This window comes from Sinocyclocheilus anshuiensis, unplaced genomic scaffold (genome assembly GCF_001515605.1).
Source record: "Sinocyclocheilus anshuiensis isolate Anshui unplaced genomic scaffold, SAMN03320099.WGS_v1.1 scaffold222, whole genome shotgun sequence".
NCBI classification, from domain to species: domain Eukaryota; kingdom Metazoa; phylum Chordata; class Actinopteri; order Cypriniformes; family Cyprinidae; genus Sinocyclocheilus; species Sinocyclocheilus anshuiensis.
In genome coordinates this window covers 27,558-40,097 of record NW_015542408.1, presented here as the reverse complement: position 1 = coordinate 40,097, position 12,540 = coordinate 27,558, and the positions used below count along the sequence as shown (strand labels likewise).

At 39.2% G+C, this 12,540-nt stretch overlaps 1 protein-coding gene across 6 annotated transcripts in view; it reads left to right on the top strand.

Annotated features, from left to right (window-relative positions):
• Positions 1 to 12,540, top strand: part of LOC107693106 (stonin-2-like) — a 26,229-nt gene that overhangs the window by 8,408 nt on the left and 5,281 nt on the right. For 3 of the 6 annotated variants that reach the window (XM_016492353.1, XM_016492351.1, XM_016492352.1), the window contains 2 exons: positions 4,245 to 4,427; positions 10,257 to 12,131. In XM_016492353.1, the coding sequence (XP_016347839.1) occupies positions 4,245 to 4,427; positions 10,257 to 12,131 (2,058 nt within the window). Of the gene's footprint in view, positions 1 to 4,244; positions 4,428 to 5,847; positions 6,038 to 7,445; positions 7,951 to 8,222; positions 8,275 to 10,256; positions 12,132 to 12,540 lie in introns of those variants that run through there. The other 3 variants (XM_016492356.1, XM_016492354.1, XM_016492355.1) reach the window with 3 other exon arrangements.

Here is a 12,540-nt window from a genome sequence, read left to right as displayed (position 1 = left end):
TTTGGGGCGTAAGTTCACACACACACACACACACACGCACACACACACACACACACACACACACACACACACACACACACACACACACACACACACACACACACACACACACACACACACACACACACACACACACACACACACACACACACACACACACACACACACACACACACACACACACACACACACACACACACACACACACACAGTGCTGCTTGAAAGTTTGTGAACCCTTTAGAATTTTCTATATTTCTGCATAAATATAACCCAAAACATCATCAGATTTTCGCACAAGTCCTGAAAGTGAACAAAGAGAACCCAATCAAACAAATGAGACAAAAATATTTTCTTTGTCATTTATTTATTGAGAAAAATGATCCAGTGCTGCATATCTGTGCGTTGCAAAAGCATGTGAATCTTTGCTTTCAGTATCTGGGGTTGCCCCCTTTTGCTGCAATAACTGCAGCTTAACATTTCATGTAACTGCTGATCAGTCCTGCACAATGACTTGTAGGAATTTTAGCCTGTTCCTCAGTACAGAACCACTTCTACTCTATAATGATGGTGGGTTTCCTCCTATGAACTGCTAGCTTCAGCTATCCTGGCCCAGATGCAGTAAAACGGGGCCAAACCATGATATTACCACCACCATGTTTCACAGATGGGATAAGGTTCTTATGCTGGAATGCACTGTGATCTTTTCTCCAAACAAATCGCTTCTCGTTTAAACCAAAAAGTTCTATTTTGCTCTCATCAGTCCACAAAATATTTCTCCAGTAGTCCTCTTGCTTGTCCACATGATCTTTAGGAAACATATTCTGATGGTGGACTCATGAACTTGAATATTAGCCAATGTGAGAATGGCCTTTAGTTGCTTAAAAGTTACCCTGGGGTCCTTTGCGACCTCGTGGACTATTACAAGTCTTGCTTTTGGAGTTATCTTTGTTGGTGGACCACTCCTGGGGAGGGTAACAGTGGTCTTGAATTTCCTCCATTTGTACACAATCTGTCTGACGGTGGATTTGTGGAGTCCAAACACTTTAGAGATGGTTTGTTGGGTTCTTATTGTCTACTTTCAGGACTTGTGCGAAAATCTGATTTTTTTTTTTTTGGGTCATATTTATGCAGAAATATAGAAATTCTAAAAGGTTCACAAGCTTACACGTTTTTGAGTTCATGGAAGAGTTCATGTAAGTGCATGTAAGACCTTCACATTTCTGCTTTTAAACCTTCAAGTGCATTTCCTCTGTTTCATAATAATAGTCAAAGTAGACTCAAATTAATGGGTGACAGATGCTTCCTCAACAAATGAATATATAGTCATGTGACTTATGATATTTACAAATCTCCTGGCACAACCTGGGATTATACCTTGCTTGAGGGCACAATGGCAACCTTCCTGTGCCAGCCTTGAGCTTCGAACCATTACACCACACCCATTTCAACAAGAATTTCCCAATGCTTCCAGTTTTCCAGAGAAACATTATTTTACTGATTTCTACAATGAGTTGACTCAGTTGGGTTGGGCTAAAACCGGACTGTGTCACTTCCTTTAGGCCTGATGCTTGGTCTAGTCTCGCCTGTCTCTGTGTTTATCTCTGTCTGTCTCTTTTTTGCACACATTGACTCACCCACCCCCACTCTTGTCGAAACCCAGCAGCTTTGCCAGTAACTCTTTCCCAAGAAATCTCCTGTGAGAGGCCGAGTGCAGCAACATGCAAATGGCCAAACCCTTCAAACCCTAATTGAAGCCATAAGCAGAGTTTTCATCTCAGCTGTTGTTGCTCTTGCATGAAATCTGCCTTAGGATGAAGTCAAGGGTGCAGCCGGTCTATCATTCCTTCATAATATGATCACTAAGAGATCAAGCCTGGGTTTGTTAAAGTACTGCTTATTTAGTCCGATTACAGGGGCTGTCCAACAGATGATTTCAGGTTTGATGCCTTAATTTCCATGTGTGGTCTAGAGGAAGCTTTAGCAGCCAGAAAGCCAATGTCTGATGTAGGGTTTATCCAACCACGATGTCTTACATTATTTATATTCAAAGGCATCCAGATTCATATCACTTTGGATCGACTAAATACTATTTTTTTTAAAAATGGGAAGATAAAACAACAAAGATGAGTAGTGAAAGCAATGCTTTTTAATGCTAATGCAACAGAAACTTCATGTTGACATTGTTATATTAAATAAGTATATTGTGAACATAATGTGTTAATTTTTTTCAATCGACTAAAAAAACCCATCAGAGCACATATGGATCCATCTGAAGTTGTTTGTGGTGAAATCAGAGGTTTGGGAACCCTCAGGAAAAGGAGTGTTAGGTGTTCTTTTCTCATAGACTGAGAATATTATTCAAATCTTTAAAACTATTAATTTGGATGACTGAGATTTCACTCGTCAGTGGCAAGACGGCTATATGAAAATACAGAGATCTGAGTAGTTGGAATCAGTTCAAATTCAGTTGATTAATTTTAGGAAAGACTTTTAATCACTTGGCAAGTATAATTTTTTATCATGCAAGTGCATTATTCCTCTTAGAGTTAGCTGACTGTACTTTTAATTTTACAACCTGATGATGCAGTAGTGTCATGCTTAGACATCATCTTTTTTTGTTTTTGTGATACTTAGTCAGATGATGAATAAATTCATTGCATCCAACCACTTCTCTGTTGTAATTACTTGCATGATTAATCTAATGTACTTCTGCATCCATTTCAACCTGTAACCCCAAAATGTTTATATTTGTAACATATTCAAGTTCTTCTTTATGTTGTACTTTTTTAAGTAGGTCATAAAGTTTTTAATAACTACTTTTGTGAACTTTTTTAATCGAGCTCCAGAAAAAAAGCATGCGACTGGATTTGTTGCTAGGCAGTGAACACATCCTGTGTTTGGGATGCTTTTGAATCCCAATTGTTTAATTAAGCATCAGCAGTGCCTACATGTATTTAAAGAACTGGAAGTGTGTCATCTGACTTCACATATTTACTCCAACCTGAATCTAAAACATCATCTGTGTAGTACAACTGTATTCTCTCTATCATTGTTTCAAAGCGTTCTTCTACACAGTATTTCATAACATAAGTAATGTGTCCTCTGATAGTAATTACAGCAGTGCTAATTAAAATAATTGAGTAGATTGATTCGATTGTTTGACGAGGCTGATACACATCAGTATGCTGCGTCATCTCACCTCACCCTTGATGTTTAATCCTTTTACTAAAGCACTTTTCCCCACTGTGAATATTTAATAGTCTCTCGTTCCTAATTCAATGATAACACCTGTTCATTAGCAACACACATTTATGGTATTCACACACACATAACAGAGTTGTGCACCATTCAGAATAAAAAAATGACAATACCTTCAGATTTCAACTCAATTCCTGAATTACAGTAGAAAATAGGAGGTAGAATTGTCATTTAAATTGTAGTCGTTTAATTTCAGGAAATTAAAATGGAATGAAATGCAAATAAATTCATGGAAATAATTATCGACACTACCATTCAAAAGTTTGGGGGCATTAAGATTTTATTATTTTTATTACAAAAAATGAATACAAATTATTGCATATAATAGGAAATTCATTTATTCAGCAAGGATGCATTAAAGTGATCAAAAGTTACAATAAAGACTTGAATAGTTACAAAAGATTTATATTTTTTAATAAATGCTGTTCTTTGTCATGGTTTCCACAAAAATATTAAGCAGCTCAACTGTTCTCAGAATTGATAATAATAAGAAATGTTTCTTGAGCACCAAATCAGCATATTAGAATGATTTCTGAAGTATAATGTGACACTAAAGACTGGAGTAATGGCCGATGAAAATTCAGCTTTTCATCATAGGAATAAATTACAATTTAAAAGCTCTTAAAATATAGAACAGTGACTCTAAAGTGTAATAATAATTCACAATCGTACAATATCACAATATAATAAATGCAGCCTTGGTGAGAAACATGGAAAAAAAATCTTACCAACCACAAGTTGTTTAAAGTTAATGTATGTAAATATCTTTATACAAAAAAATGTATGGTATACATATGGATTATATATATATATATATATATATATATATATATATCAGACCTGCATGAGGGAAATGCATTAACACATATTTCTGGGTGAACTTTTCCTTTTTAAATCCAGAATTTTTACCTGTTTGTGAAGATGGCAGTTGTTTTATGCCTATATATACTAAATCTATATCTCTAAAGACATTTGTTTTATTGCAGGTCCCAGGCACAGCATTTGCTCTTCGGCCAGTTTCTGGAGTGCCGTTCCCCCATCAGAGAGCAGCTGGACCACCCAATCAGAGGAGCAGAGCTCCGTGAGCATGGGGGCGTCTTCCTGTGACCTGCCCTCACTTAACACTGAAGAGCCACCCAGTCAAACACCCTCCTGTCCCCACTCTCCTAGTGAGTACCACACACACAGAGTCCTACCTACTAAGTTAATAAATGTGTAACTCTCATCAGTCGAACATCTGTAAGTGGCGGTTTTATATCCACCCAGTGCCTCAAACAGTAATTAAAATCTGTCCCCTCGTGAGAAGACAGAAGGAAGTGGGAATCGCACAGGAAATGCTTCACATGCTGAATTATCCATCAATAAATCCCTTCCGTTGCTCAGCACAGCCTCCGGGGTCGCATCTAGGAACGCAGACGGAATGAAAAGACGGTTTCTTTTCACGACGGAGTAAATGATGGAGGAATCAGGACAAATAAATTCACACGATCTGTGACAGCTGCTCCTCAGATGCTCCTCTCGTGTGAGTGATGGTGGCTCTGAAGGAACGCTGTGCTGATTTGAGGCAGGACGCTCTCTCTTGCAGGTAATTTGTGGCAGAGCGGTTAGCGCTCCTGCACAATCCATCTCGGGCCTCTCGCCTCGGCCTTCCAGCAATAGCTCACTCAGACCAGGGTTTCTATGGAGACAGGAGAGGTTGAGGTGCTTAAGAAGGTTTTATTTATTAAAATGCAGCATGCTTAATTTCTCAGGTTGTGGGAGGATGGAGTCACTGCAACAGAATTTTCACTTGAGGCAGGAGTGAATAGAAGTGCATATTGAGTGTTAGTTAAAGCAAATGTTAAGGTAAATAGTCAAGTGTGTAATTATGCCAAGCTACGCTGGAGTTTGGTTGTGTTTGAGCCTGTAAGAAAAAAGATAAAACATTCTTTAAAAGAAAATTTTTGTTCAGGAATACAAAAAATATTTTTAACTTTTTTTCTTAAATTAGGAAAAGAAAATATAAAAGCAGCAAAAATATTAAGCAGCACAACTGTTTTCAGCATTGATAATAATAATTAAAAAATGAGCAGCAGATCAGCATATTAGAATGATTTCTGAAGGATCATGTAACACTGAAGGCTGGAGTAAAATTTAATTATTAAAATACAATAGAATAGTTATATTAAATTGTAATAATACTTTACAATATTACAATTTTTTACTGTGTTTTTGATCGAATCAGTACAGCCTTGGTGAGCACACAATTGGATAGCAGCATAAGGGAATGAATAATCATTTTTAAAAAGTAGATTTTGACATTTTTGCTATGATGCTAGAGCAGTGTTTCTCAACCCTGGTCCTGAGCGCCCTCCAACACTGCACATTTTGTATGTCTCCCTTATCTGACACCCATTTCAGGTCCTGGAGTTTCTTTTAATGAGCTAATGAGTTGAATCAGGTGTGTTTGATTAGGGAGACACACAAAATGTGCAGTGCTGGGGGGCGCCCAGGACCAGGGTTGAGAAACACTGTGCTAGAGTGTTATAGTTGGTCATTGCTGTGTGGTTGCATGGATGTTGGTTACTTGTTACTTACTCAAAAGATACTATTCTCAGGTCTCTGTTCTTTTGATATGGCTATGGCTTTTTTCGTCCATTGTATTGGCCTCTAGGTGAAAAAAAAAGAAAAAAAAAAGAAAAGTCAGATGATATTGAAAAGTAACAGCGCCCTTGTCTTCATCAAACCTGGAGATTTGAGATTATCATTCATGCCTGTAGTACACAAGGTCTAGTTACATGTGAGTGTTTAATATTGAGGAGTATGTATGAGCAATAGCTATCATTACCAATAAGTTTCTGTAGAAGCATTTGTTTTTTTGGATTTTCCCTATGGTCTGTCTGTGCGATTATACCATTAGATGTCAAATTGTTTGAAAATCTGCTTACCCTACCCATTTTCGCCCTACCCACTGGCCTTTCCTCCTGCTCTCATTGTGTTGAAGTGTACACTGCTAAAACCTGGCAGCAGGGTGCCGTGCTGTTTGTTTTGCTTTCAGAATGTGACCCTTGGGTGTTGTTCCATGATTGTTTATTTACAGCTGAACTGAGTGTAAATTTGTGTGTAATTGCTGATTATTTGTGTACATAGTTCCTCTCTGCTGTAATTTTTTTGAGTTGCATTCACTGTTTGTACACATTGTACATGGCTTGTGTCTTAACTGCACACATTGACTTGTGTCCGCTTTAAGCACTGTTTGCCAAATCTTGTCTTTTATGTGATTTACAGCTTATGTTCATGAATGAAACATTATAGTTATGAATGTGTCATTGTAAGCCGAGACTATTGGTTACGAGTGAATACGAGTGTTTATGCAGCTGTATGGTGCAAGCCAGGTCTTTATGAAAGCTTTGTGTCAGGCTAATTTACAGGTACAGATGGCTAATGATGTTCTTTATTAGGACGTGCAGTGCATTTGATATACAATGCACATTTTCATTTCCTTCTCATTCCATTTCTGGTGATGCATAAGAATGCTGTTGTCCATAGAGATGCAATGGGTGTGTGTGTGTGTGTGTGTGCGGTTGGGAGAGGAAGAGAAAACGTGTGTGAATGTGGTTTTGTCATACCCAAAGGCGCCCACACAGAAGGGCATTGTCATCAGTTAGCAAATCTCTACAGAGAACAGCAGAAGTTACTGTAATCTCAGATCAGCAGAGGTTATAGAGTAGAGCAACAGCTTGTTTAAGAGCACATCCTGCTGGGAATCTCACACGCTTCCTCACCGTCTGTGACCTTTGACCCCTGCAAATGTCCTCGTGAAAACACCTGCCTCCTGTGACTCACACCTGCAGCTATCACTCCGCTTCACATTATGGGAAAGCTCTGCCTGTCAGAGATGACACTGCCACTGTGTGTCTTCTCACCAACATGCATCATTTAGTGACTTTAAGGTTTAGAGTAATGGTGAAATATGATCATTTAACAGTAATAGTACAGTAAGCGTGCCAGTCTCCATTTGATGAGAACATGGGTGCACAGTAAGGCTAATTCTGAAGTTATCCCCAGTTAATGCTCTGGTTTAGAAGGACTGACCTGAAACCAGCAAAATAAAGGTCAGTAGCTTAGTGCTGTGGGAAAGGATTGAGAGATCTCAAAGCAGATCAAGACTTCAGTTTAAACACCACCTGTCAACCATTTGTCTCAGCTCCTAAGTTTGCAGTCAGATGGCAGTTGACTTGCACATTTTGTAGCTGTAAAAAATAGTTGTTTGTTGCACACCATCATGTTATTGATGAGTCAGTTTCTGTATCACATTTCCACACCTTCTCTTTTATATGGCAAATAATTGGGATATTCAAAGGACAGAATCACTTCTCTGTAACTGCATGGTTACAGACAAACATGAGAGAGCACACAAAATGTTTCTGACCTTGTTTTCGACCAATCGTATTTCAAAGAATGCCTTTCTTTGTGAGTGTTGAGGTGTGGTTTCTGTAAAGACAGCTACCTGTCAAAAATTTAGACTCCTCCTGTGAAGGAGGCAGGCTGGCAGGCAGACCAACAGGCATCTACATGTCTGTGCGGGCACTTCACGGCCAGAGGAGGTCATGTGACCTGCTTTTTAATGCATGGTGCCGTAGTGAAGCCTCACAATTGGTGTCCCATCTGTTTCTTCTCTTTAGCACCTGGACTCTTGAATCTGCTCTACTGGTGAGTCTTTTTCTTCGCACTGTTGCTTTGTGACAGACTTTGCACAGAGTTCTGACTTATAAATGCTTGTGGTTGTTGCAGAGTTTTCCTTTAGCCATTCTTCCTTCCTTCCTCTTTTAAGAAATATAACTTGATCTTTTAATGCCGATTATGCATATATTCGTCTTTCAATTCTGTATTCTAAAACTGGGTAGTCTGTTTTTAAAAAAGAAGCGGGGTGAGAGCATTTGTTGGAGTCTCACTTGGCATTGCTTATATAGCCTCAGGATCAGCGCTCTATCCATGCTGAGTTTTGCTTGGAGCTGGAAGTTTGACGAAATACCAGTAAGTTGATGCTTAGCAACAAGATTTTGCTTTCATGGTTTACTCAGTAGAACAGACTCTCTAGACTGCAAAAAAATTTTTTCTTAATATTTTTTTGTCCAGTAAATATAAGATAAATTTACTTAAGAAACAAAGTTGTGTAAGATGTTTTTGTTATAAGTATAAACCTCACTAAACTGTTACTGAATTATGCTTGTAAAAAATGTATAAAATGGCAGTATGTTAAAAAAAAAACTTAATTTAAAATATTTTCTCAGAAAACAAAATATGCAGGATAAGTAAATAATTCTTGCTGGATGTTTAGTTATTTTATTCAAAAACGATTAAATACTGATTAATAACTGTTTGCAGTGTATGCTAGTGTTCTGCAGTGTCTTTGTTGGAATAAAAAATAGAGATGTAAAAAATATAGAAATGTTAATTCGTTTTTTTTAATTAATTTAACTTGAACTTAATTAAACTTTGAACATTTGTTCTGATGGTTGCAATTTGCATTTCACCCTCTGGCTGATTTGATGTATCCCTTGTAAGAACATGAACAAACTTGCTTTGGAGGTGCGCAGACGCTGTTCATAAGTATTCATGTTTGAGACATTGCATTTTTTTCTGAGCTGGGATAATCTTTTAACCTTCTGCCTCCAGGGCTGATAAGATATGAGCCTTGAAATCGGAGTCTTTTTATGTTTGTGGCCGCTTCTGTATGTGCACATGTCTTGTATTGTAGTCTTTTATTATTTTCTGTTATAGTAATGGTTTCAGTTGATTTGTAGTGTGATGAACCCTGTTGAACTAATATGAGAAGATTAACAAAGCCACAAGCCATAGTGCCAACACTCTCTCACATTTAATAAGCAATGTTTTAAGAGACTGGAAAGAGTTAGGCCTGAACAATTCAAGTATAAATTAGGCCCATAGCTTTATTAGTTGTTTATTGGATTTTAGTTTCTAAAAATTGTTGTTTGTGAGTTAGTGTGTCAGAGTCTAAGTGTGCATATGTATGCTCTTGTTGCATAGTGCAGTCATGCCAGTTTTCAGCATGTGAGACAGACCATTCAGTGCTTTGTTGCATTGGCAGAGAAAGTAGGTCTGAGGTGGGGAATGCTGGTGCCTAGCAACAGGTAAAGACTGTCTCTCTAATTTGGCATGGGAGAACTAGAACAGACAAGAGTTTGAGCTTGGTTCAAGAGAGCAGAAGGATTCATTAATTAATTATTTTTATGATATATGATAATGATAACTTTTGCTATCACTCTTACTTATGCTTTTTTGCAGGTTCATTCAGAATCATTGAACGTCCCAGTTTCAAATGAAAAGTGTTTACATGACATTTTAAAAACTGTTTTAGTGGGACATCGATTTTTTTAAAGTGCATGTAAACATACTGAGTCAAGGTCTGTAATCTGAATGTGGTAAATAGTCAAATTGTTAGCCGTTGTAGTAGGGGTATTGCACAAATTAATTCAAGCTCTTGCGATTTGGTCTTCAAGCTGTCTTCTGTGACCTTGGTGTGACTAAAAAGAAATTGATTATTCAACTATCCCATTGTTCCTGAAAATAGATCCGTTTTGTCCTAGTGAAAAAAAACAACAACTCTCAGACTGAAAACTTCATTATTCTGTAGCCAGTCACACCTCTTCTTATAAAATATTAATATATCTATATTGAATTGAATGCATAGCATGTTGAAAGAGAGAAAGTATGCGAATGCTTGCTTATGAATTGTGGTTGATTGGAATCTGCCTCTTTCCTGTTAGTGGAAATGTCTTTCAGTCGTTTCTTGATTTGGACCAAAATAATCCAACCATTGTGACTCTCATTAGGTTTCAGAAATAGGCTCAAAGGACACTGGAAAGTCCAAGGAGGTCATCCGTTTTCTTGTTTATAAGATTATGTCTGCCTCTCATATATGACATGCTTTTTTTCCCTGCTCAGATTTCATCTAAAAGTGTTGAAACCGCTCCGTATTCTTTTTTTATTGATAGATTCTTCTGTGTGCCAAGAGGATGAAGGAATGAACATGGATTCATTCAACTGGACAGCAAACAGCCAACACACTAATGGCCAATCTGATGTCACCTCCAACTGCTTTGCCAGCTGGGTTACCTTTGATGATGATGAGGACTCCGTTTTCCAACCTCCAGGGAGACAGTCTAATATAAAACTGGATAACCTCAACAATTCTCCTCTGCAGGATGCCAACAGCAACCTGATTTCCTCTTCCTTTTGTGGCCAGATGACAGAGAGACACATTCTGGACCTGACCCCTGATGGCACCAATTCCATCTTTGAGTTTAATAACACACTATCGAACAACAGCGTGCCTTACAACAAGAAGAACCCTTTCCTGGATGATGAGCTCTCGAACCTACAACCTTCTCCTATTAACCCTTTCAGTGCCTATTTAGACAAAACAGACCTAAAAATGTCCCAAGGCATTAGCTTGTATCAGGAGGTACCAGATGTGTCCAACTTCAGCTCACCGTTCTTTGAGTATGAAGATGCTGATATCAAAAGGGAATCTGTTATGCTTTTCTCATCTAAGAAATACTCTGTAGTTGGAAAAGATAGTATCCCATCAGGCTTTCCTGTAGATGGTCTGGATCAGCTCAGGAATATTCACATTTCTGACCCTGACCGTGACGGTAGTCCTACTCTACCAGATGGTTCAGTGGAGGAAGTTGACTCTGATGATTCTACCTACGAACCAGACAATATGACTCCTCAGGATGGCTGGCCCATGCTCCTGCGCATCCCAGAGAAGAAGAACATCATGTCCTCACGTCACTGGGGACCAATATTTGTCAGGTTGACAAACAGCGGCCAGCTGCAACTTTTCTATGAGAAAGGGCTGGAAAAGCCCTTCAAAGAGTTTCAGCTAAACTCCCAGCATGAGATATCTGAACCCAAGCTCCAGAACTACGATGAAAATGGCCGTGTTCATACCATCAGTGTAGACCACGTGGTTTACAAAGAGAAGAGGAAGATCCAGCCCAAGGTCACAATGGTTCATATGCCTGTGAGAGAGCAAGCGGTGAAGCTTGGGACAACAAACTACGAAGACTTCTTGAGCTTTCAACATGCTCTGCAGGAGAGCCTTGTGGGCCTCTCGGTTGATCAAGAAGGTATTAACTGGCCAACGACTTACACTGAGGAGGAGATCCACGTGGAGGTGAGGGATAACTTCTATGGGATTGTCTCCAAAGGGGACAGCCATATCTTGGAGCAGCTAGTTTTGACCCGAGTGAACATGCTAGCCTTCTTGAACGGATCTCCACCTTGCAGTATCGGCCTCAATGATGTACAGGTCAAAGGTAAAGAGGTGGTTTCTCGGCATGACATAATTCCCAACACAACGTCACGTTGGATTCAACTGCGGGATTGTCGACTGCATGAGTGTGCGGACCAGTTAGAGTTTGCAGAGTTCCGAGCCATTACGTTTAGCCCACCGGTTGGTCGCCGCTTTGAACTTTTGTGTTTCCGAACGGCATTTGCTGAAAAAACCCTTCCCTTCACTCTGAGAACAGTCGCTTGTGTCAAGGGTGCGGAAGTGGAGGTGCAGTCCTGGCTGGTGATGTCAACGGGGTTTTCATCTAATCGGGATCCTTTAACATTAATACCATGTGAAAATGTTGCTATCCGTTACCCCATACCGGAAATTTGGGCAAAGAACTTTAAGCGGGAGAGTGTGACAGGAGAGAAGTCCCTGAAGGCTCGCTTCAATAAAGGAGCCAGTTTTGGTTCGACCAGCACGTCAGGGTCCGAACCGGCCATGAGGGTCACGCTCGGCACGGCGAAATACGAACAGGCCTTCAGGTCTGTGGTGTGGAGGATCAGTCGCCTGCCAGACAAGAACTCAGGTGGGAACTTTGAGGTGGCTATAATGTCAAATTGTGTAACAACAGGAATTTACTTAAAGGGATAGTTCACCCAAAATGAAAATTGTCATTAATTACTCACCCTCATGTTGTTCCATACCCGTAAGAGCTTTGTTCATCTTCGGAACACAAATTAAGATATTTTTGATGCATTCTGAGAGCTCTCAAGGTTCAGAAACATAGCAAGGAGATCGTTAAAATAATCCATGTGACATAAGTGGTTCAACCGTAATTTTACGAAGCTACAAGAATACTTTTTGTGCACAAAGAAAACAAAAATAACGACTTCATTCAACAATTTGTCTCCTCCGCATCACCCTATAGCGCCATTTTGGAGAGTATCACATACGTTGATACTTTACGTTGTTTCCGCTTTGATCTGAACGTAAAC